This window comes from Thalassophryne amazonica, chromosome 9 (assembly GCF_902500255.1).
Source record: "Thalassophryne amazonica chromosome 9, fThaAma1.1, whole genome shotgun sequence".
Lineage (NCBI taxonomy): Eukaryota > Metazoa > Chordata > Actinopteri > Batrachoidiformes > Batrachoididae > Thalassophryne > Thalassophryne amazonica.
This window is the reverse complement of record NC_047111.1, coordinates 23,776,389-23,802,402: the sequence shown is the minus strand read 5'-3', so window position 1 is coordinate 23,802,402 and position 26,014 is coordinate 23,776,389. Positions and strand designations below refer to the sequence as shown.

Here is a 26,014-nt window from a genome sequence, read left to right as displayed (position 1 = left end):
ATGTAGCGACAAAATGTGTTAACTGACAATGGTTTTCTGAAGTGTTCCTGAGCCCATGCGGTAAGATCCTTTACACAATGATGTTGGTTTTTAATGCAGTGCTACCAGAGGGATCGAAGGTCACGGGCATTCAATGTTGGTTCTCGGCCTTGCTGCTTATGTGTAGAAAGTTCTCCAGTTTCTCTGAATCTTCTGATTATATTATCGACTGTAGATGATGGAATCTCTAAATTCCTTGCAACTGAACATTGAGAAACATTGTTCTTAAACTGCTGGACTATATTTTTCATGCAGTTGTTCACAAAGTGGTGATCCTCGCCCCATCTTTGCTTATGAATAGCTGAGCTTTTGGGGATGCGCCTTTTATACCCAGTCATGACACTCACCTGTTTCCAATTAACCTGTTCACCTGTTCAAATAACACCTGTCCCAAACAGGTGTTATTTGAGCATTCATTAACTTTCCCAGTCTGTTGTTGCACCTGTCTCAGCTTTTTTGAAATGTGTTGCAGTCATCCCTTTCAAAATGAGCAAATATTTGCACAAAAACAAAGTTTATCAGTTTGAACATTAAATATCTTGTCTTTGTGGTGTATTCATTTGAATATAGGTTGAAGAGGATTTGTAAATCATTGTATTCTGTTTTTATTTACATTTCACACAATGTCCCAACTTAATTGGAATTGGGGTTGTATACTTATATCTTTTTGAGTGGTTATATGGAGAGTTTTCTCAAATTGTACTGTGTGGAAGTTTGCTAATATTACATCTGCCTCCGTTTTGTAGCAACATGGAACTGTGCATTGGATGAATGTAAGAATTGGCATGATTGGAAATGCTTATATATATATATATATATATATATATATATATATATATATATATATGTATATATATATATATATATATGTATATATGTATGTATATATGTATGTATGTATATATATATATGTATGTATATATATATGTATGTATGTATATATATATGTATGTATATGTTATACACACTCACACATTAGCTACGAGACTTCAAAATGATGGACCTTTCCAATATGGCCACCACAAATGTTACAATAAATTCTATCATCATCATTATTATTAGGTTAGATGAATTGGAAACTTTATAATTGTCCAGGTCTTCCTTGTAAAAGAGATCTTGATCTCAATGGGACTAACCTGGTTAAATAAAAGTAAAAATTAATTATTGATGTTGATGTATGTCACAATTATTGTAAATATTGCATATGCTGTCAAATATAAGTAATTTATAAACAGTTATACCATGGTCAGTGAGAATGCCATGTCTAACTGGCGTGCATTATTTTCGTATATATGCACACGTAGTTCGGCGAGTTAAGTCACTGTAATATCACTCCGCTCTGGTTGTCACCATAGCAACGTGCAGATCAGCTGTGTTTTGACAGGTGAATGACAAAATGATAAAACGTGGATTTCCAAGTGAATTTTAATGTTTTTGGCCAAAATAAAACGTTTGAGGAATGGGAAGAGGAGCGCAAACGAGAACAGCAAAAGCAACGGTATAAAGATTTAATTTTGGACAAATGGACAAGACTGAAGACGGGAAAGAAGAGAACACGAAAAAAGTTAAGGGTGATTCTTAGACTATGGGCATTTATTATGTCCTTTGATCATATTGTATGAAAAACAGAAAAAAAGGGGAAATTTCACACTTTTATAGTTATCTTTACAATGAAAGTGTTTTAAGAAATTTGTTCTAGTAGTCTATGATGACTTTTTTCAGCATCATTATATGCAAATATTGCCGTTTTGTGCTTGTCCCACACCCAGACCTTTGATCTTCAATGATAAAGATGAATGGTAAGAAAATGTTTTTTCTAATGTTTTAAAATATCTCTGAATAAAATATCAGTAAAATAATCAAAACATAATTGGGGTATTCAATGTCATACAACTGTTGTGATTTTTTTAAACAAAATCTAGTTGTCCCACACTATTGCCGTAATTTCCACCACAACACTGTAATGTCGCTTTAAACAGTTTGTATGAAAGATTTTTTGGGTAGTTTCTATGGAGATAAACATTGACATCAGAGCACATGTATATAGCGCCAAATCACAACAAACAGTTGCCCCAAGGTGCTTTTTATTGTAAGGCAATGGTGTGGTGGAAATTACATTTACAAGGCCAATAGTGCCAGTAGTTAAAGAATCACCCTTAATTTATTTGTGTGTTAGCTCACTGTGTGGGACCATGGTATAAGCGGATTAAACAACTCGAAGCCGTGCCTTATACGGTTTGAATGCACTTCGCGGAGTAACACCACTCCACTTTGGGTCGAGGTGTTTTAGACTCCGCGTTGTGCATTCAAACTGTATAATGCACAGCTTCTTGTTGTTTAATCCTTACTTATATCAGATTATGGTTCCAAATTATAACATTTGAAAATGTTACACACAAATGTGATACTTCTGGAATTGTTTCAATTTCTTATGATTTTAATTTATAGTTTTAGCCATAAAGACTCATTTTTAATAACTGATTGAAATAATAATAATGTGTGGAAAATAACTAATTTCATTATTTAGATACTAAACAGTATGTGTAAAACACTGAGCTACCAGAAATATAGCTATAATTTAAAAAGTTTTGTGTTACTAGTTTTATTTCATCCACTTCAAGCAATGTCAAACATCTCGGCCTAACATCCACATTTGCAACTGGCCTCCAAAACTTCAAAAATGCACAAATGCTATACCAATGCAAAGGATAAGCTATTAGTGGTCCAATGTATACATTTTGACGCATGAATAATGATGTGTGGTGTAATGAAAAACCGTAACTTTGAAAAAAATATGGTAATCATCTTGAAATTTCAAATGGATATTGATGTTTTTCAATAGCAGTGCCCAAGAAGTGCAGTTATGCCAAACGTGCTTGCATCACATAATAAATTTTAGTGAGTCGTGTTTCCTTTTGTTGTCGTTTTTTTACTAGTTTGGAGGTCCTGTGACATTCTCAGGTGCAACTTATATACCAAAAATCACAAATTCTTTATTGATAATACAATAAACACTATTTAAATAGAACTTTCATAGTAATCAAAGCACCAAACAAAATAAACTCCAATAATTAAAGAATAAATGATAATAATTAAAAGAACTCTACAACAATACACAAAATAAAAGAAATTAAAGACAGGAAAAAGGCACAACATATGTAGGTTTTTCATGTCCAAGAGGCTTTTTTTAAAACTTATACTCCAGAAAATACAATGTATTCTTATTAGTGTGAGCACAAATCCATCTTATCAACATCAAGCTTGATGCAGTGTTTGTGAGGATTAAACACGTTGACATGCTAATGTGAGAGTGTCAGACCCCTTAAAATGCAATCAAGATCTAAAATTTTTTGAATATTTGCTGACTTCACTCATTTATCCAGTTCTACCTGAATAGTTGTAGTCCACTCTAAGCCCAAGATTTTCATTAAATTGTGTTAAAACTGCTTTATTCATCATTGCATAATCTTGTTTGCAAACCAACAAACTGATACGGTTGAAAAAGTAACCTTTGCACAGGTAACAACAACAATATCAAAAAGACGCAGATTCCTTTTGAAGCGTTCTATATTTGGCGCCTCCATTTTATAATTATGATTATGCTTCTCTCCCATCCAGCACGCAGTCGCTCCGGCATTACAGGGCGCTGGGAAGCTTTGCTCCAACTCATCCAAACACAACATGACTGCCAGTACACAAAGGATTCTTCAGTACAATACAATCAATGCTCATGGTTAACAAGTTGATCCAAGTCATTGTTTGTGTGTCTGCGGCTCACAACGGTGTTTGCTTTCTCATGCACGGTGGCAAAAATTAAACTCAGACGGCGACATTTCCCCAACACATCAGAAGGTGAACCAATGCTTCAGAATGCAAAAATACACACTGAAACATTCCCAACGACAGAAAAACGAGTGCTTGTTTTTTAGTATTTCTCACTCGTTAAATCATATCTGTATGTGGCAACTTTTGTTGGATTTTTCTTCCCTGAATTAGCAGGTGTCTGTCTGATAGCTGGATGAAATGCAGTGGTGACTGAAGGGCATCCAGCTGAGGTGTGGAAAAAGTCCTTCAACTAAAATCTAAAGCCAGTTGAGACACTCCATTTCATCTGAAGTGTTTTGATGAAGTTGCTGAGTTGAAATGAGGCTCACTCAGCCTCGCGGAGTCCCAGACTGCATGTAAACATAAAGTCACCCAGGGCAGCGGCGTGGTGCCGCATCTCCGCTCTATCGTGTAATCTCAGCTGGTTCCAAATGCGTGGCCTCGGGCTGTAGATGGCACCGGTTTCTCCCGACGCTCCTCGCTGTCCTCATTAAAATCAAACAGGGGAACATGTAGATCTAATTTCTGCATCAACGCCGGCTTTGTGGGATGTGATCGTATCCGCTGTCAATATTACCATATGAGGTTATTTTCAGGTCAGCAACTTATTGAGTTAGCAAAGAAAGTGCAAACCTGTGCCTTCCATATTTGATATTGATTCAAGCAAATTAATTCTTTTGAAATCAGTGATACCACAATTTATGACACTTGCTCAAAACCCCACCACTTTATTATGCACAACCATTCCATTGTGTTTAATCCATATTGCTTGACATTGACCTTTCAAGAACACCAAAGGTCAAATGTCATGAGATCAGTAGAAAGCTGACAGACTACTTCATATTAGCATTTCATAGTAGCTGTATCTTAAACCAGTGGTTCTAAATAGGGTTTGGCTACAGATTTGAGACATTTCTGTGTTGAGACGCTCTGACATTTTACATTGAATGACCCAATGGCGCCATGCAGGGAATAACGTACTATTGCAATCCCTGTGGACAAATTTACTCTGCTCTATCTGAAATTCGCTCAAAATAAAAATACTTAAATATTTTAGTAAATTTATTAAATCAAATTTATTAATGAAGTATATAAAATCCCACAAATAACAATAGCTAACAATTAACTATTTTAATAGGTTTCTTTAGTAATATTGATGAAATATGAGTTAATAAACATACTTTACTGCGATCAGCCAATAAATTTGGCTAAAATCTGTTGACTCATTTGGCTTTCTTTAAAGCAGTTATTGAGAAAATATTGCTAAACATAGTCCATTCTAAGGTCCTTCTAAATTCTATGATATATATTTAATCCAGTTGCAGTTCATAATTAGCAAATGCTGTAACTGTGTTGAAGCACTGTTTCCTTATTTTAATAAAGTTACAGTCTTTATATCATATGCTGTATAATTGGCTTAGCTAGCTTGGCAAGCAATGTTAATGCACTAACATCATGCCTAATGTTAGCATGAGCTGCGTGCCTGCATTGTGTGCAATGAGATTTATAATGTGCTTTAAAAATATATACTTGTGGTGGCTGAGGACCTGAGCATGTGAAGCACCTCAAAGCAATTAGTCACAATGGATTTAATTGTTAGCATGTCTTGAAATCTTGTTATCACTGCATAGAAAACTCTCTGGTATCACATAATGTGATGCTAACAAGCTAACATTAGCAAGATAACTCACTAGTGTCACATAATGCAATGCTAGTGGACGTCACATAACTTAATGCTAACAGGCTAACATTAGCATGAGCAGATTGCCTCCATAAAACAAACAACATATGACAACATAAGAGTTTCTATTTTGCTTAGAAAAAATGTTCTTAACGTAGTCAGGCAAAAAAGAATCTAATTATGTTTGTATGTTTGAAGTTTTTTTTTTTTTTATCATTTTTAACACAGATTTGGGCCTAAGAGAACTGTGGTATAGACTGAGTCCCATTTTGTAAGTAAAAAAAAAAAAAAAAAAGGAAAAAATAAATCTATAACTATGTAAAATTGTTAATCTGTTTGTGGAATTTGTTTCACTATTATAAATTTTGGTAACTGCATATGCCATGGTGGAAATTCAGAAGTATCTCTTGTGTCATTGCTAAAGAAAGTGGGGGGGTTGTCAAGAAAATAAAAATGGTTATAATATCACTAATCACTGCATGGCACAACTGGGTGTTAGTAGTAGTTGTACTGTAATACACTACTCATACATAGTTAATATTACTGGGTTCCCTTAACCCTTCAAAAAATGTTTCATACCTGTAACCACATCCTAGTAAATATCCCCTATGTATAAGCACTGGGCCTAATTTTTGACCTTGCTCTATGACCTTGAATTTGAACATTTTTTTCTGTAAATCACATCATTTTGTCTTTGCTGGACCATCAATCATTCTACAGAGTTTGGTCCAAATAAGATCTAAACTCTAAATTATTTAGTTCAAACACACAGTACCTAAAATACCTACCATTCACTGCTGCTGGGTGCAGATAAAAATAAATAAATAAATAATAAAAATCTGTCTCCTCTGGGACAAGGTGAAATGACAGCTTGCAGTTGTAACAAGTTTATAAAACTTTTATTGATCCCCACTAAAGATGAATTCATAATGCAACTTCCACACACACATCTCAGGTTCACAATTTTTTTTTTTTTTTTTTTTTCAGGAAATTTATAGTACCGTTACATTCTATAATTTCACCAGAAAAAAAAAATATTCACTTGGCTGTAGCCATGGTTTTATTTATACAAATGACGAGGAAAGACGACTTTTGAATAGATTAACTATAAAACAGCAGTTACACAACATTAACATTCCCCAAAAACAGAATTAGCCAGAAGGATGCCATTTGTTTAAGCCAGGTAAAATATACATTCCACTGACAGATTGTCTGCCACCAGCATAAAACTCCAGCAGACACAACAGTCAAGGAAGCACAATTGGTTTCCCCTTTGGAAGCAACACAGCAGTAAACAACCGATGGACAATATTAAACCCAAGGGGAGAAGTGGAATATGACAAATAGATTTATGCATGGGTGAACGGCATTGCACCAGCGCCATCAATTCTGCATCTTTCTCCGCGCCTGGAGATGTTTCCTTACCCTCCGACTCCCCTGCTTGTCATTACATTTATCCCTGCTCACTGCTAAATGCTAATGCATTTACATTTTTAGTGCTGCTCAGTCATAAAAAAGGGTGGGATGAGCAGAGGTCTTCCCCGCTGCTAAAACAAACATTGGTACATCTGTACGACTTCCAAACCGACGCCGTGTATCCGCCACAGCCCGGCCGCCACAGTGCGGGTCAACAGTGTTAACGGTTTGCCGCCTCACACCGGAGGGTCCACATTTCAGCCACTGTGGATTCATCTGGAAACACTTTAGAACCAAAACACATCAACACAGACACAAAAAACACAAAGTTGCAGAAAAGCATCAGGATGTTCCTTTATCCTCCTGTATGGGTGAAACAATACATTTTTGTCTTCATTGAAAGCAGCGTTTCAACACTGACGTCAGACTTGCAGGTGTAAAAGAAAGAGACATACGAGGTCTATTAGAAAAGTATCCGACCTTATTATTTTTATTCAAAAACCATATGGATTTGAAAAACGTGTGATTACATCAGACATGCTTGAACCCTCGTGGGCATGCAAGAGTTTTTTCACGCCTGTCGGTTACGTCATTCGCCTGTGGGCAGTCTTTGAGTGAGGAGTCGCCCACCCTCTCGTCGATTTTTTCATTGTTTAGGAATGGCTCAGAGACTGCTGCTTTGTTTGATCAAATTTTTTTCAAAACTGTAAGGCACAACTGAGTGGACACCATTTGATAAATTCAGCTGGTTTTCGGTAAAAATTTTAACGGCTGAGAGATTTTGGTCTGGTAGTGTCGCCGTAAGGACGGCCCACGGCGCCTGACGGCGATCTGCGCTTCGAGGCAGCAGCGTCTCGCTGTTTCAAGTTGAAAACTTCCACATTTCAGGCTCTGTTGACCCAGAACAGAGAACTTTCAGAAGAAGTCGGCATGAGGCGTTTATTCGGACATTCCATTGTTAACGGACATTTTGTAATGAAAGAACGTGCGGGCAGAGTCGCATGTCGGGCCGGACCCAACCACAGGGGGTCGCAACAGGAAAAACACCTCCGTTGGAAACCTTAACGGACAAGTTGGAACATGCCCAAGCTGTTAAACAATTTCTCAGTTACTTGTTGAAAGCCATCAAAAGCCGCCTGAATTTTACAAATAGTTTTCAACACGGAGGTGTTTTTCCTGTCGCGGCGCACACAGATTCGCCGAGTTGTCACGGAAACGACTCTGCGAATTTGCGCGCACGTCTTTCATTAAAAAATGTCCTTAAACAGTGGAATGTCCGCATAAAGTCCTCATGCCGGCCTCTTCTGAATCTTCTCTGTTCTCTCACGACGTCCTGGGTGAATTAAGCCTTAAATTAGGATGTTTTCAGCTCGAAACAGGCCGACGACGGCGCCTGGAAGCGCTGCAGGACATCCCGCTCCGTGGGAAGTCCTTACACCGACAGAAACACCCCATAATCTCTCATCAGCCGTTAAACTTTTCACCGAAAACCAGCTTAATTTCTCGAATAGTGTCCACTCGGATATTCCTCACAGGTCCAGAAAAAATTTTGATAAAGCAACGCGCGCCGTCTCGAGCAGCGTGTGAAACAAAGGAATTCAGCCGAGAGGGCGGGACCACATCTCACTCAAGGCCTGCCCACAGGGAGATGACGTCACCGACACGCGTGAAAAAACTCACGCATGCGCACGAGGGTTCAAGCATGATTGGTGTAATCGCACGTCATTCAAATCCACATAGTTGTTAAAAAAAAAGGGTTGGTTTATTATCTAAGAGACCTCGTAAACCAGCACGTTAGACAACAAAATGAATAAAAAGAGGTGTGCAGGATCTGATTACTAAACAAAGCACTGATAAAAAAATAGCAAAGCATTTTTCAAACACAGCCCGGTCGGTATCTACGCAAATTATCTACACGCTTGTGCTGCATCTCAGGTGATGCAACGTTACAATACTGAACTCAGGCAAATGATCACTAGAGGTATGACCAAGATGGACCAGTCCCGATAAGATCTTCACTCAGCAGTCTACTGAATAAGATAATAACAAGCCTACTTTTAAGACAAGTGGTTACTGGGTCATTGGAAATAGGACAATTCACAGCTTTACAAAGCCCTTTCCTTGGATAGCTGATAGGGCACATCAATATAGTTGAGGCATTTGGAACAGTGATGACACTACATACTGTATATGACTGGTGAGCAGGAAACTGGCACCTAAAAACGTCTGTTGCTCATCATTCGTTCTTCCATATCGAACTGAATGCTGTGGCACCTGTATGAGGCAGAGAAACTCTGACTGCACCAATGCAAAGTTTGACATTTCCGTCGTGAATACATTCTTTGCTTACACGTCACAGGAAAGTAGCAGAAGAGACAACACACAGACAGGCCATTACTGGAAGGGTGAAGAAACAGTTAGCTCTGCATTTACACCTGGGGCAATGGCTGCTGATGCTGTTGCTGCCTCCCATGGCGAGCAGTTCCCAGACGGCATCAGAGCCCGTTAATCACATACTCTCCGTGCAGTGAACAGCAGGTGATTTGGAATGAGAGACCAGAAGAAGAAGGCACAGAGGGGTGCTTCAGAAGTGTCCATGCGAAGGGATTTTGTGCATCTATACAGTTTTACCAATAACACTCTGAATAGGACCTGGTGCATCATGTGTAACAATAGTCTATATCTGGGATCCCTGCTTCTCGATAGCCCCGATTTGTGCCATGCGCTGCGTTAGAAACACGGGTGGCACCTTTGTACAGGCCACTGCCATTGGAAGGGAATATGGTATGAATGATGTAATCTTCTCGTAGAGGTTTAGGCTGCAGGGACTGGCAAGTGGCCATAGGAGTCATCTGAAATCCTGGACCTCGGATTTCCAAGATGGTATTGTCCTTCTTGGTGCCCGACTCAATATAATCATCGTAGTTCTTGTTTTTTCTGGAGCTGCTTCGAGTGTAGTGGTCACGGGAACATAGATGCCCAGTTCTATGTCCGTACCAACAGAAGACGCCAAAAATAAGAGCCAAAGATACAATAGCAGAAGCTCCACCAATAATCCCAGCCAGTGGCAACGCACTCATCTGCTGTGAATTGTCATCCTCCTCATTCCCATCCAACGTGTTGAGGTCTGACGTTTCAGCTTTTGCACACACCAGAGCTTCATCTGATTCAGCTTCTCCAGATACTCTTCCTTTGTTTTCTGAACTAGCAGGCATTGGCACCATACAAATAATGTAACTGGAGCGCGGTTGCAGGGATGTTAACAGGTACTCTCGCCTGTCACCTCGGACCAGTGTCTCTGTGATTGATCCCATGGCATTACCAATGCCAAGTCTGAGCCAGCTGAGCCTGAACGAGGAGCTGGCTTGAGCCACGCTCCAAGTAACACGGACACTGTTGTGAGAAAGAGGCTTCACATTGAGCGCTAGGCTCTTCCCCACCCCACTGCTGCCAAGGGTGTAGTCCAATCCAGAGTCAGGAATCCCCAAGCCTGGTCTCTTGGAACGAAGGGTGAAAAGGGAGCCCTGTGGTGGTGCAAGAGTGGTTGAGCTATCTACAGCTCCTCCACTGACTCTGTCTCTGTTCCCAGTTGTCCTCACCACTTCGCATTCCTCCATCTCACTACTCAAGTCTGTTAAAGCCAAGTCTCGCACTTTGTCAGGCCCATGACAGGTGAGACCTCTGACAGTGATGGAGTTACCACGAGTGCGCAGCCACTCAAACAGCCAGCGCAAATTACAGCCACAGTGCCAAGGATTCCCTCGCACTAGCAGCTGTCCCAGATTATCAAGATCTTTAAACAGACCCCTCGGCAGAGTGGTCAGATTGTTTCCTGACAGATCAAGCCTCTGCAGTCTGTGCATGCCATCTAAGGAACCACGAGGTATATGAGTCATAGCATTATCCTGTAGAGACAGACGCTGCAGATGGGCACTTGGCAAGTTCACAGGTGGGGTCTGGAGGGAGTTACGGACTAGTGACAGCTCTGTCAGGTTGGAAAGGCGGGAGAACGTGTCATCTGCAATACGCTGATTTGCCAAAAGGTTCCCATCCAGGACAAGACAGCGAAGTGAAGAGAGACCTCTAAAGGCATGTGTTGGAATAGTGGAGATTCGGTTGTCATCCAGACGGAGTTCTTCCAAAGAGGCAGGAAGCCCTGAGGGGATGCTGGATAAGTGATTACGTGAAAGGAAAAGCAGACGCAACCGGGGATTGTCAGCGAAAGCCTGGTCCTCAATGCTGACAGTGGAAATAGAGTTGTCATCCAGGTGGAGCTTCTCTAGCAAGGGCATCCGAGCCAAAGCACTACGAGGAATAGTACGGATGTTGTTGTCCTGCAAATGTAATTCACGGACAGATGGTGGAAGGTGCATGGGGAATTCATCCAACTCATTGTCATAGAGGTAAACCACATGGACAGCAAGATGGTGCTCCAAGGAGGTGGGCAGGCCAGGGTTATTAATATGGTTATTCTGAAGGTAAAGCACAGATGCAGAAGGTGGTAGTGATGGGATGGAGCTCAGGCCACGATCATTACAATAGATAAAGTCCTCATCACACCTGCAAACAGATGGGCATAACATGTCCCTCTCACCAATGAACCCTTGGGCCGAAGCTGCAGCCAAGTGAAGCACGCTAGCACTGAGAGTCACGCAAAGGAACAGCAGCAGGCGCCACAACTGCAATTTTGCATCACCTCCAGGTGCCATTATAGTCATCAGGAGCATTGTTTTCTTTTCCGGTGCTGTTTTTAATCCTCAAATCCTCGTGATAAGCTGAAATCCTCTGACCTCCACCCTGTGAGAGAGAAAGGAACACGAAATTACCGTTGGCGCCGATGCACTAATTAATTAGTTAACAGTCACATGTGAATAGACCGTTACGGCAAAAATCAAATCAGAAATATGTTACAGTTGCACAAAATGATTGTTCTCTAAGAAAACAGTGCAATTAGGAGACATGAACAGAAACGACAAGCAGAATGCATTGAATAAGAAGACTGTTTCTTCATTTACTAATCATCATCAGGGACACGTGCACGCATAGATGCATCCGCAAGGATTTTCATCACAACATTATGACAAAAAGCACACACAGAAATACACAGATTTTGCCTATTATGTGGCATTAACAGCAGTAATCCCAGATACCCCATTGGGTCATAAAACTACTGCTTGGGTGTTTATTGTACTGTTTGTGAAAGATAATATTTAGTCTTAAGAGTCTTAATTCTATCCTACTTTTAGAATTAAGATTTGTGAGCCTTCAGAATACTCTGAGTCTAAATCTTTTAAGCGGGTACGAGAGGCTCCACAGCTGCATTAGGAATTGCCAGCAGATGGGTTCATTAGTGAGGCAGAACTAAATATACTTTTCATTATCAAGAAGGAACAACTTTTTTTTTTTTCAATATAGAGCAGTCATCATCAGCTGACACTCAATGACAGGGGGATTTAATTTTTTTTTTTTTTTTTGTTCAGTCAGTCAACTCAAGGAGAATATTTTAAGTCCAGCATGATATAGCAGATAATGTCGGACTTCATGCTTTTAACCGCAGTCCTCCCCTGCAGTTAGCACGGGAGGATGTCAGCGGGGTGACAACAACGATTTATGTGAACAGTCTGAGTATCCAGGTGCATGCTGGCGTGGAGGTGGGTCACACTGCACGCTGAGTAAGCAGCAGCCTGGTGAACCTGCGGCGTGCAGATGTTTGTTGCAGGCGGTGAAGTTGCATGTCGTCTCACCCCAGTGTGTGCACGTAGCAATGCTTTTGAAGTACTCGCTGTTTGAATGGCGTCTGCAGAGAGATGTGCAACGATGTCTACGATCATCATAGCAACTAAACCCATGCATCGGTTCAAAGGTTGCATTCAGCTGACAGTTTCTAAATACCGTTACCCTGGTCCATTGAAGCACTTTGCTAATGGCCCATTTTCACTCCAGCTTTAGGGGGCTTTTTATGCACTGATGTGCTCCCTGCCTCCAGAGCACAGTCTAAAATAAAAGCGCTGCTCAACTTTAAAAAATAAATAAAATTAAAAGGCAACAATTTGTCTTTTTAAAGTAATTCCTGCTCAGGCATTGTTGACAAACCACTATAAAAATAATTATATTATATATATATTATATATAAAATTTTATAGTACGACTAGCATTTAGCAAAGTGTCAAGTTAAATGGATTTGTATACTTTATTTGCTTCATATTATTATGTTGGACAAACTTAATTAAAAGGTTTATGTGTCGGACGCAGCCCGGAGAACCGACCAGCGTTTGAAGGACCCAGTATGAAATAAGCAGAGCACGGTACAAAGGATAACAGAGTTTAATAAACATAACAGTGAAGTGATACGAAAACAACAAAAGAGTGCGCGGTCTGGCGTGGTGGATTGCGGTGCGCTCCCAGCAGCGCTAACGGTCCGGAGCCAGAAAACTGTTCGGACCCAAGGACCCCGCTGACACCCCCCAGGTGGCCGCGACAAACCAAGTCTGTGAAAGAAGAAATCATTATGTGAGTCCACACTCAACACACAGAGAGACCACTCAAAGGTGTACAAACAGCAAACACTTCCTGGCTTAATTGCAAATCAGCTTCCCACCCTTCAGCCATAGAACACCCTGTTCACAAAACTCCACTGCAGTGGAAGCTGATTTAAACGACCAACATACAGCTCAATATAATAAGGTGTGAGGGACACCACATTTACGGACTGTATAAATGTTAGTCACAAAACCAAACGTACCTCAGGAAGTGTGCTGACGAGCGTGAGACCTCACCCTCTCCTCTTTCACAGACTATGCATCAAACCTGGACGTTCTCTGCATCCACTGATGGGAGATGGCTCTAGAGACGACGATCTCACCCGTCTGGTCACAAGGTCGAGTCTCTGGCAAACACACACTGTGCACTCCAGACTTAAATGCCACCATGTTCCAATCCGTGTAGATGCACCACAGCTGTGAGTCCTGACGAGCTGCACGTGATCAGCCTCAGGTGATCAGGGTGAGGTCCTGATAAACTCAGCTACACAGCCACTCAGTCCCAAAAGCGCACCACCTGGGAGGAAAACCAAAAGACAGAAACAGAAGACACACAAAAGCCAGCCAGGCACGCCAGCCACAACAAGGTTTTGGTGTTGTTAGGTAGCTACATTATTTCATTTAACTTAAATTATTCTAACTTCTTTTTTCCCCACCTCTTGACAGTTCTACTCAAAAATGTCCATGATAAGATAAGATAAGAAAGCCTTTATTCATCCCTCAATGGGGAAATTTCAGTGTCACATCGCAGCATAGAACAGTAGGAGTAGACAGAAGGGCATGCAATAAAACAAACAAGTATCTCTTAAAAAACAAGGACTAAAAAAAGCACTGAGTGCCGGGTAAAGCTAAGGCTACCATTGTTCAGTTCAATGCTGCACTGCCGGGATGATATACACTGTCAGGATGTAAAAGTGATCAGATAAAGTGACTTCAGCGTGAAATGTACGACAAGTTACTCTGATATTTACAATATGGACAGGTTAAAATATAAGTAATATATATATGTAATATGTAATATATGTAAAGTGACTTGAGTTTGCACCATAAGTTAAATTATTGCACCTAATAAATACAGCAGGTAATGACATGTTTAATGACCTGGTTGCTATGGTTACCACAGTACTAGCATTGTTCATTGTACAGTCTGACAGCAGCCGAGAAACGATCTGCGGAATCTCTCCCTCACACAGCGAGGGTGGATGAGTCTGTCACTGAAACTGCTCTCCAGAGCAGACAGAACGTCCAGCAGGGGGTGACACTCGTGGTCCAGCATAGATGTAAGTTTAGCCAGGACCCTCCTGTCCCCCACCTCCTGCACACAGTCCAGAGGACAGAGCAGGATTTCCTGATGATCTTATCCAGCCATGAAAATTGTTTTGTGAAAGTGTTTTTAGTTTGTTTTTTTTATTATTATTATTTGCTGTATTTATTTTTCTGCTTATGGCAGAATAAATGACATGCCCCATTTCCAGTCTTACAATCAAACTGGTGTTTATTTATAAAAGCCTTTACCAACCTATATCCAACTACTGCTGCTGTTTTTTGTTTTCCAAATGGAACCATTTTCTTAACAAATATCTTGCAAAAAAAATGTGAAAATGCAAAAAAAAAAAAAAAAAAAAAAAAAAATTAATGATAAAAAGTACACCCTGCTTTAATACAAATTACCTCCATGGAGCATTTTTTTTAATAAAAATTACATTGAGAAACATTCATTTCAGCACATGATGCTATGATAACAGGCTGAAGCTGCCTGACTTCTTATCATGCTAGAGAACAACTTAACCTGCCGTAAAATACCTCATGTAGAACCTCACTCGGTTTGTCCATTTCTTCTTTGCACATTTTCTATCACATACATTATTTGCACCATTTTTATTGTGAGCAACAGCAATCGGAGATTTCTGACATTCGTCAAACCGGATCTGGGTCACCTCCAAAATTCAGTGGAGTCTTCCATGACCTAATATCTACCTGTGGTGACAATTTCGCCAAAATCTGTGCAGTAGTTTTGACGTAATCCTGCTAACAGACAGACAGACAAATAAATAAATAAATGCAGATTATTGTATTACGTCCTTGGTGGATGTAATTATTTAGTGAATAGTGTTAATTTATGCATGTTTGTACAGAGAGAGTACAGTTCAAACCGAAATCAAATTCCTTGTAATGCTTTGAAGATACTTGGTGAATAAAGGCTATTCTGGTTATTTTGGGCTTCCACACTATGATTTCTAGAACTGTAGGTAGCACTGCCCCTAGTGGTGAGAAGAGGTGCACAGATACTAGACTAGGCAGAAGTCACACATGCTGGGGGGGGGGGGGGGGGGGGGGTGGTTGCTGAGGAGACAATGCAGTTTTTGCACAACAATGTAAATATTTAAGTTGTTTTTCTTTTAAACATGGTTTTTGGTGATAGATTTGGGTTTTAAAATTTTTTTTCTCCTCCAGCATCACCCTGCTTGTGCGGGCAGCTAGGTCCAGATGACAACCAATAGTCACCAATCAAACCCTTGACAACTCTGTAGGAGTTATAGGCTTCTGTGGTGGTGATTGGAGAAACTACACACTGTGCAAATTTTGTCTGTTGCATCACTAGTTCTCTGTTCCACTCCACCATGAAGCTGTGTAACCAATCATGCAACTGAAAAAAATTCCACTATGCACAGATTCACAAATCACCACCACAGAAGTGCTGGTGATTCAGTGTTGTCGTGGGTGTGTTGGTGGCTTCCCTCACTCGTCTACTTCTTGCACAGTCACTGAGGTTTTGAGAGCTGCCTTCAACTCCTGCCTTCAGTGTTTATGGAACAGCCTGTAGTTTAACAACTCACACTCTCACTTGGTTTAAATACCTTAAATAAAAGGTGTGACTTTAAAAAAAAAAATCATGGAAATATTGTGATAAAGCAGGTTTGTTATAGAAACAAAGCAAAGCTCACAACGTTTGGCAGCTGAAGCTGTTGTTCCTGATTGAGTCATAGCAGTTCTAAAGTGATAAATTGCAATGAGTGGTGACAACTTGAAACCATCGTGGTCCTCAATAACCAGAGCCATTAGTCAGAAACGTTAAAAGCCACACAACAGCAAACATAATGCAGCGGAAGTATTGATCAGCTCACAAATCTGCAGCGTTCTGCCAGAGCTGGTCAGCTCTGATGGAGATTACAGGAGTCCCGCAAGGTTCTGTGAGGCAGCGTGACAATTAACCAAATGAGTGACAACTCTGCTGTGGCTGAGCAAGTTTATATACAACAATTAGCATGTTTATTTCTTCATTATCCATATTCCAAGATATAAACGTGAGGTGGGACAAATTTATTCCCTTCCACCAAAAGCAATTTTTGTTGGATACATAGGGTTTTTTTTTAAGACCTTTAAATAAAATTATTCTTACGAAGATGAAAGTGACAACCGGGGAGAAAGTGATAAATACAGAAAATAATGTTTATAGTGCATGATGTCAGGAAACACAAAAAAGAAAATATTTCTAACAAGATCCAGTTTGGCTGCAAGTTTATTTTTCTTGCAGTAAAATATATATATATATATATATATATATATATATATATATATATATATATATATATATATATATGTGTGTGTGTGTGTCTCTCTCACTGGGCCTCACTCTGCTTAGTTGGAGATTAACAGCAATTTGACATTTTCAATAAAAGTAGATTGCAAAATATAACTCACACAGGCAAAATTAATATGTAATTATCTGTCCGTCTGTGGGAGACGATAGTGTAGCGTGACAAGTGTCCAGTTTGTTTTTTGCTTTTTTGTTTGTTTGGTTTTTTTTTTACACTTTTTCAATTCCGTTTTAATTTATTTCATTTATATAGCGCCAAATCACAACACAGCTGATGACCTGAGGAAGAAACCTCAAGCAGACCAGACTCAAAGGGGTGACCCTCTACTTGGGCCATGCTACTGACACAAATGATACAAATATACAGGAAATTTTTTTCTTTAGTTTCTATCTGCACCTGCGTGTATGACTTATCAGTCCAATGCGCGAGTGACAATCTCTGCTGCATTTGTTGCATGTGCACTGTGATGCCTGCCGAGGCCGCCGCTGTTGCTCCTTCCTCCGAGGTCGCTGCTCAGCAAGGCCTTGGTTCCTCTCCTGCACAGCCCTCCGTGCACATGTTCTGATAGTACGGCACAGACTGTACGGTCCTCTGCACACTGCTCCCACATGTTGACATTGATGCTGCACATTTTCATGTCCTTCTTGCAGACACCCTTGAAGTGCAGGCGTGGACAACCAGCCAAACAAGTGCCCTCTGCCAGCTCACTGTACAGTAGAGCTTTAGGAATGTGGCCCGGATCCATTCTCCAGACGTGGCCAAGCCAATGAAGGCACCTTTCGCCAAGAACGTTGTACATGCTGCTCATGTTGGCGCGTTCCAAGACCTCCAATTCGTCTAAGTAAATGTAATCATTATACTCTACATAATGTTTCATTTCTTCCTTCATTTGGATTTGGCAGGCATGGTGAGGATGATGATGAGAATAGTTGACATAGATACTTCTGGTGAGGTCTGTCATGGCTGGGATGGACATGACATGAAGTGAGGCGTGGCATGGTGTGACAACTTGGTGATGCGGGAAGGCTAGGTTACATGTGACGTGGTGTGAAGGTTTAATGTCCTGCAATGTAAAGCCTTAACTTGGCATGATTCAACCAGATGATGTGGTGCACAGATTCAATATGGCCTCAAGACATAAATGACGTAAATCGACAAAGTGTTCAACCTTAATCAAACAACACGAACCACCAAGGACTAGAAACTGATACACAGTGGTTAGAATGTTTAAACAGAGACAGGTGTGTGATTACAGAGGACAGGTGTGTCGAGGCAAAAAAGAGACCAGATGGCCGAACACATGGAAGAGAAACCAGAACAATGCATATAACAAAAGTGGAAAGAGCATCTGACAGAGTTCATAATCAAAATCGCTTACAAATGATATGAAACTGAATACTAAAATTCCACTAATCAAAACAGCACAACAACAATGACACCCTTTGTGTTACAATTTCAAACAGTGGAAAACTATTATTATTATTATTATTGTGTACTAGTTAGATGTAGGTTCCCAGTTGTCTTTGATTTTGTTCAGCAAACTAAGAATAACGTGACCGATATGCCCTTATTATGTCTTCCTGTGGTCAGGTCAGGGAGCATGCCAAACCATCTCAATCACACCTCTCCGATTTAGTCTCCAAACCGACCCACCTGAGCTGTCCTGATATGTTCATTCCTAATCCTGTCCATCCTCGTCACTCTCAAAGAGAATTGCAACATCTTCAGCTCTGCCTCCTGTCTTTTTGTTTAGTGCCACCGTCTCTAAGCCATACAACATAGCTGGTCTCACTACTGTCTTGTGGAATTTCCCCTTCACTCTTGCTGATATTCTTTGGTCACAGATCACTCCTGCCACCTTTCTCCACCCTGCCTGCACGCTCTTCTTCACCTCTTGACCACACTCACCATTACTTTGGACAGTTGATCCCAAATATTTAAATTCATCTAATTTCACCACCTCTACTCTGGGCTCACTCTCATTCACACACACGTGCTCAGTCTTGATCCTACTGACTTTCATTCCCCTGCTTGCCAGAGAATATCTCCACCTTTCCAGGCTAGACTCAACCTGCTGTCTACTCTCACTACAGATCACAATGTCATCTGCAAACATCATAGTCCACATCTCATCTGTCAACCCGTTCATCTCCATTGCAAACAAGAAAGGACTCAGAGCTGGTCTTTGGTGTAATCCCACCTCTACCTTGAATGAGTCTGTTATTCCTCACTGCTGTCACACTATTCTTGTACATGTCCTGCACTACCCTCACATACGGCTCTGCCTCTCCAGACTTTCTCATACAATACCACAACTCTTCTCTTGGCACCCTATCATAAGCTTTCTCTAAATCCACAAACACACACTGTAACTCCTTCTGGCTTTCTCTAGTCTTCTCCATCAGTATTTTCAGAGCAAACATTGCATCTGTAGTTCTCTTTCTCAGCATGAAACCATATTTCTGAGTCAACACCCCCGAGTCACACTAACTGCCAGAACGCTCGTAGCACGGGCCGAGGCGGAGGATTAGCAGCAATCTTCCATTCCAGCTTATTAATTAATCAAAAACCCAGACAGAGCTTTAATTCATTTGAAAGCTTGATTCTTAGTCTTGTCCATCCAAATTGGAAGTCCCAAAAACCAGTTTTATTTGTTGTTATCTATCGTCCTCCTGGTCGTTACTGTGAGTTTCTCTGTGAATTTTCAGACCTTTTGTCTGACTTAGTGCTTAGCTCAGATAAGATAATTATAGTGGGCGATTTTAACATCCACACAGATGCTGAGAATGACAGCCTCAACACTGCATTTAATCTATTATTAGACTCAATTGGCTTTGCTCAAAATGTAAATGAGTCCACCCACCACTTTAATCATATCTTAGATCTTGTTCTGACTTATGGTATGGAAATTGAAGACTTAACAGTATTCCCTGAAAACTCCCTTCTGTCTGATCATTTCTTAATAACATTTACATTTACTCTGATGGACTACCCAGCAGTGGGGAATAAGTTTCATTACACTACAAGTCTTTCAGAAAGCGCTGTAACTAGGTTTAAGGATATGATTCCTTCTTTATGTTCTCTAATGCCATATACCAACACAGTGCAGAGTAGCTACCTAAACTCTGTAAGTGAGATAGAGTATCTCGTCAATAGTTTTACATCCTCATTGAAGACAACTTTTGATGCTGTAGCTCCTCTGAAAAAGAGAGCTTTAAATCAGAAATGCCTGACTCCGTGGTATAACTCACAGCTTAAAGCAGATAACCCGTAAGTTGGAGAGGAAATGGCGTCTCACTAATTTAGAAGATCTTCACTTAGCCTGGAAAAAGAGTCTGTTGCTCTATAAAAAAAAGCCCTCTGTAAAGCTAGGACATCTTACTACTCATCACTAATTGAAGAAAATAAGAACAACCCCAGGTTTCTTTTCAGCACTGTAGCCAGGCTGACAAAGAGTCAGAGCTCTATTGAGCCGAGTATTCCTTTAACTTTAACTAGTAATGACTTCATGACTTTCTTTGCTAATAAAATTTTAACTATTAGAGAAAAAAGTACTCATAACCATCCCAAAGACGTATCGTTATCTTTGGCTGCTTTCAGTGATGCCGGTATTTGGTTAGACTCTTTCTCTCAGATTGTTCTGTCTGAGTTATTTTCATTAGTTACTTCATCCAAACCATCAACATGTCTATTAGACCCCATTCCTACCAGGCTGCTCAAGGAAGCCCTACCATTATTTAATGCTTTGATCTTAAATATGATCAATCTATCTTTATTAGTTGGCTATGTACCACAGGCTTTTAAGGTGGCAGTAATTAAACCATTACTTAAAAAGCCATCACTTGACCCAGCTATCTTAGCTAATTATAGGCCAATCTCCAACCTTCCTTTTCTCTCAAAAATTCTTGAAAGGGTAGTTGTAAAACAGCTAACTGATCATCTGCAGAGGAATGGTCTATTTGAAGAGTTTCAGTCAGGTTTTAGAATTCATCATAGTACAGAAACAGCATTAGTGAAGGTTACAAATGATCTTCTTATGGCCTCAGACAGTGGACTCATCTCTGTGCTTGTTCTGTTAGACCTAAGTGCTGCTTTTGATACTGTTGACCATAAACTTTTATTACAGAGATTAGAGCATGCCATAGGTATTAAAGGCACTGCGCTGCGGTGGTTTGAATCATATTTATCTAATAGATTACAATTTGTTCATGTAAATGGGGAATCTTCTTCACAGACTAAGGTTAATTATGGAGTTCCACAAGGTTCTGTGCTAGGACCAATTTTATTCACTTTATACATGCTTCCCTTAGGCAGTATTATTAGACGGCATTGCTTAAATTTTCATTGTTACACAGATGATACCCAGCTTTATCTATCCATGAAGCCAGAGGACACACACCAATTAGCTATACTGCAGGATTGTCTTACGGACATAAAGACATGGATGACCTCTAATTTCCTGCTTTTAAACTCAGATAAAACTGAAGTTATTGTACTTGGCCCCACAAATCTTAGAAACATGGTGTCTAACCAGATCCTTACTCTGGATGGCATTACCCTGACCTCTAGTAATACTGTGAGAAATCTTGGAGTCATTTTTGATCAGGATATGTCATTCAAAGCGCATATTAAACAAATATGTTTGTTTAATACTGCTTAAACAACTGCTTTTTTGCATTTACTCAATATCTCTAAAATTAGAAAGGTCTTGTCTCAGAGTGATGCTGAAAAACTAATTCATGCATTTATTTCCTCTAGGCTGGACTATTGTAATTCATTATTATCAGGTTGTCCTAAAAGTTCCCTGAAAAGCCTTCAGTTAATTCAAAATGCTGCAGCTAGAGTACTAACGGGGACTAGAAGGAGAGAGCATATCTCACCCATATTGGCCTCTCTTCAATGGCTTCCTGTTAATTCTAGAATAGAATTTAAAATTCTTCTTCTTACTTATAAGGTTTTGAATAATCAGGTCCCATCTTATCTTAGGGACCTCATAGTACCATATCACCCCAATAGAGCGCTTCGCTCTCAGACTGTAGGCTTACTTGTAGTTCCTAGGGTTTGTAAGAGTAGAATGGAAGGCAGAGCCTTCAGCTTTCAGGCTCCTCTCCTGTGGAACCAGCTCCCAATTCAGATCAGGGAGACAGACACCCTCTCTACTTTTAAGATTAGGCTTAAAACTTTCCTTTTGCTAAAGCTTATAGTTAGGGCTGGATCAGGTGACCCTGAACCATCCCTTAGTTATGCTGCTGTAGACTTAGACTGCTGGGGGGTTCCCATGATGCACTGAGTGTTTCTTTCTCTTTTTGCTCTGTATGCACCACTCTGCATTTAATCATTAGTGATTGATCTCTGCTCCCCTCCACAGCATGTCTTTTTCCTGGTTCTCTCCCTCAGCCCCAACCAGTCCCAGCAGAAGACTGCCCCTCCCTGAGTCTGGTTCTGCTGGAGGTTTCTTCCTGTTAAAAGGGAGTTTTTCCTTCACACTGTCGTCAAGTGCTTGCTCACAGGGGGTCGTTTTGACCGTTGGGGTTTTTACGTAATTATTGTATGGCCTTGCCTTACAATATAAAGCGCCTTGGGGCAACTGTTTGTTGTGATTTGGCGCTATATAAATAAAAATTGATTGAATTGATTGATTGAATACTTGTCCAGACAATCAATATTAAATTACTTGGTACTTTAGTTGGCTTTAAAAGGCTTTACAAGAGTAATAAGATTGCTTGCTATAGTTTGAAGACTTAGGTTTACTGATTTTGTTATTGCTTTCGGGCTTGTGTGTTGTGCACCATTGTTTGTCTGGTTATGTTTTGAAAATTCAGTTCATTCATTAATTATGTACGCTCTTTCGGTATTTGTCATTGTGTGTGTATGTATGCTATACACACACACACACACGTATTGTGTACTGTGCTTCACAGAGACGTGTTTAAATGCACAGACACCGGACTGCACGCTCCAACTAGAGGGATTCCGACTCCTTCGCGCAGACAGAGACCGAGCACTCTCTGGTGGAAAAACAAGAGGTGGAGGACTCTGCTTCTATATCAACAACGCCTGGTGCTCCGATGTGACTGTGATCTCCCAACACTGCTGTCCCTATCTGGAATATCTCCTCATAAACTGCAGACCGTTCTACTCTCCACGTGAGTTTAACTCTTTCATACTTTGCTCTGTGTATATTCCACCGAGCGCGGACGTGCACGAGGCCGAGCGCGCGCTCGCGGATCAGATTATGAGCGTGGAGAGAGACTTTCCGGACTCTCTTGTTATAATTCTCGGTGATTTTAACAAAGGGAATCTCAGTCAGGAATTACCAAAATACAAACAGTTTGTTAAATGCCCGACCAGAGAAGGGAACATGTTAGATCATTGTTACACGACAGTGAGCGGCGCCTACCGCGCGGTGGCCCATGCAGCTTTGGGACTCTCAGATCACGTGATGGTCCACTTGATCCCCATGTACAGACAGAGACTTAAACTCTCTAAACCTGTTGTGAGGACGTCTAAAGTGTGGAGCAATGAAGCTGTAGAGGAGCTACGCGCGTGCTTGGCCACCATGGATTGGGATATGTTTGAGGCTTCAACAGACAGTCTAGATGACTACACGGACACTGTGACGTCATATATTCATTTCTGTGAAGACAGCATCATCCCACAGCGCACCAGGGTGAGATATAACAATGACAAGCCCTGGTTCACACCTAAACTCCGGCAGCTCCGTCAGCAAAAAGAGGTGGCTTTCAGAGAAGGAGACAGAGACAGCTATAGAGGTGCAAAGTACAGATTTAGCAAGGAGGTGGCAAAGGCTAAATCCATGTACAGTTCACGTCTGCAGCAAAGGTTCTTTGCCAACGACTCGGCCTCTGTGTGGAGGGAGTTGAAACTACACCAACTACAAGCCCAAAGCACCTCGTTCTATTGATGACCTGAAGCTGGCCAACGACCTGAACGTCTTCTATTCACGCTTTGAAGACAAGGACTCACACCTCCCCACCCCCCACACAACTGGATATTCAAACACTCTGGACCTCCCCCCTCTCACTGCTGCCCTCCCCACTCCCCCTGTTGCCCTCTCGGTCCAAGAGGAGGACGTGAGGAGACATTTCAAAAGGCTGAATCCACGTAAGGCCCCGGGCCCAGACTGTGTCTCTCCTGCCACCCTGAGACACTGCGCTGATGAGCTGGCCCCAGTCTTCACAGCGATCTTCAACACCTCCCTGGAGTCATGCCATCCAGTCTGTTTCAAGTCCTCAATCATAGTTCCAGTCCCCAAGAAACCACACGTCACTGGACTTAATTACTACCGTCCTGTGGCTCTCACGTCTGTAGTCATGAAGACCTTCGAACACCTGGTTTTATCCCACCTGAAGTCCATCACCGACCCCCTCCTGGACCCCCTGCAGTTTGCCTACAGAGCCAACAGGTCTGTAGATGATGCCATAAACCTGGCTCTGCACTCCATCCTGTAGCACCTGGACTCCCCAGGAACCTACGCTAGGATCCTGTTTGTGGACTTCAGCTCTGCATTCAACACCATCCTTCCAGCTTTGATCCAGGACAAGCTTTCTCTGCTCCATGTGCCCAACTCCACCTGCAGGTGGATCACAGACTTCCTGATGGACCGGAGTCAGCGTGTGAGGCTGGGAAAGAATGTCTCGAACACTCGGGCTCTCAGCACAGGATCTCCACAGGGCTGTGACCTTTCCCCTCTGCTCTTCTCCCTCTACACTAACTGCTGCACCTCCAGCCACGACTCTGTAAAGCTCATCAATTTTGCGGACGACACCACCCTCATTGGCCTCATTTCGGATGGGGATGAGTCTGCCTACAGGAGGGAGGTGGACCGGCTGGTGACCTGGTGCAGCAGCAACAACTTGGAGCTCAATGCCCAGAAAACAGTGGAGATGATCGTGGACTTCAGGAAAGCCACAGCCCCCCACCCTCCCTCGCCCTCACCAACAGCCCCATCACCACTGTGGACTGTCACCGCTTCCTCTGCACCACCATCACCCAGGACCTCAAGTGGGAGTCAACCATCAGCTCCCTCATCAAGAAGGCCCAGCAGAGGATGTACTTCCTGCGGCAGCTGAAGAAGGCCAAGCTGCCTGTCCAGCTGATGGTGCAGTTCTACACGGCCATCATCGAGTCCATCCTCTGCTCCTCCATCACGGTGTGGTACGCCAGGGCCACAGCCAGGGACAGACACAGACTGCAGTGCATTGTGGCCTCTGCTGAGAAGGTGATCGGCTGTAGCCTTCCATCTCTCCATGACCTACACGTCTCCAGGACTCTGGGCCGAGCAGGTCGGATCACAGCTGACCCTTCTCACCCTGCACACGGTCTATACAAACCACTCCCCTCGGGCAGGAGGCTACGGTCCATCCGGACTAGAACCTCACGCCATAAGAACAGTTTCTTCCCCTCTGCCGTTAGACTCATGAACACCTCATAACTCAGTCACCTTAACCTTAACTCTGTCACTTTATCATTTTATCACGGGTCACTTTAGACAATGTACTCTGGTTTTTAATTGCACTGCTCCCACTGCACTGTTTTTTCTGTTTCTCTGTTGCACACAGCCTTTCATATTTCTTTTTTTTTATCTTATATTTTATCTTACTTTGACACATATATTTTATCCTAGCATTTTATCTCTTCTTAATGTTGCACCATTGTACCGAAGCAAATTCCTAGTCTGTCAATCCTGTTCACTGGCAATGGCAATAAACTTCTTCTGATTCTGATTATGTATCTGAGTTTATGTGTGCATGTATGTGTATCCATTCCTTATTTTTATCTGACCTTCCACATTCCTGTCCTTGATGACATATCCACCCATTACTTCCTCATCACCTCTGTTCCCTTCACCAACATGCCCATTGAAGTCTGCTCCTATCACCACTCTTTCATGC

The 26,014-nt window shown here is 41.5% G+C and overlaps 1 protein-coding gene across 1 annotated transcript in view; it reads right to left on the bottom strand.

Moving 5' to 3' along the window:
- Positions 1–9,503: 9,503 nt before the first annotated feature.
- The window catches only part of flrt1a (fibronectin leucine rich transmembrane protein 1a), a 109,048-nt gene continuing 92,537 nt past the window's right edge, over positions 9,504–26,014 (bottom strand). The window contains exon 2 of the mRNA XM_034177785.1: positions 9,504–11,758. Coding sequence (XP_034033676.1) covers positions 9,622–11,688 — 2,067 coding nt within the window. The 5' untranslated portion in view covers positions 11,689–11,758 and the 3' untranslated portion in view covers positions 9,504–9,621. The remainder of the gene's footprint in view (positions 11,759–26,014) is intronic.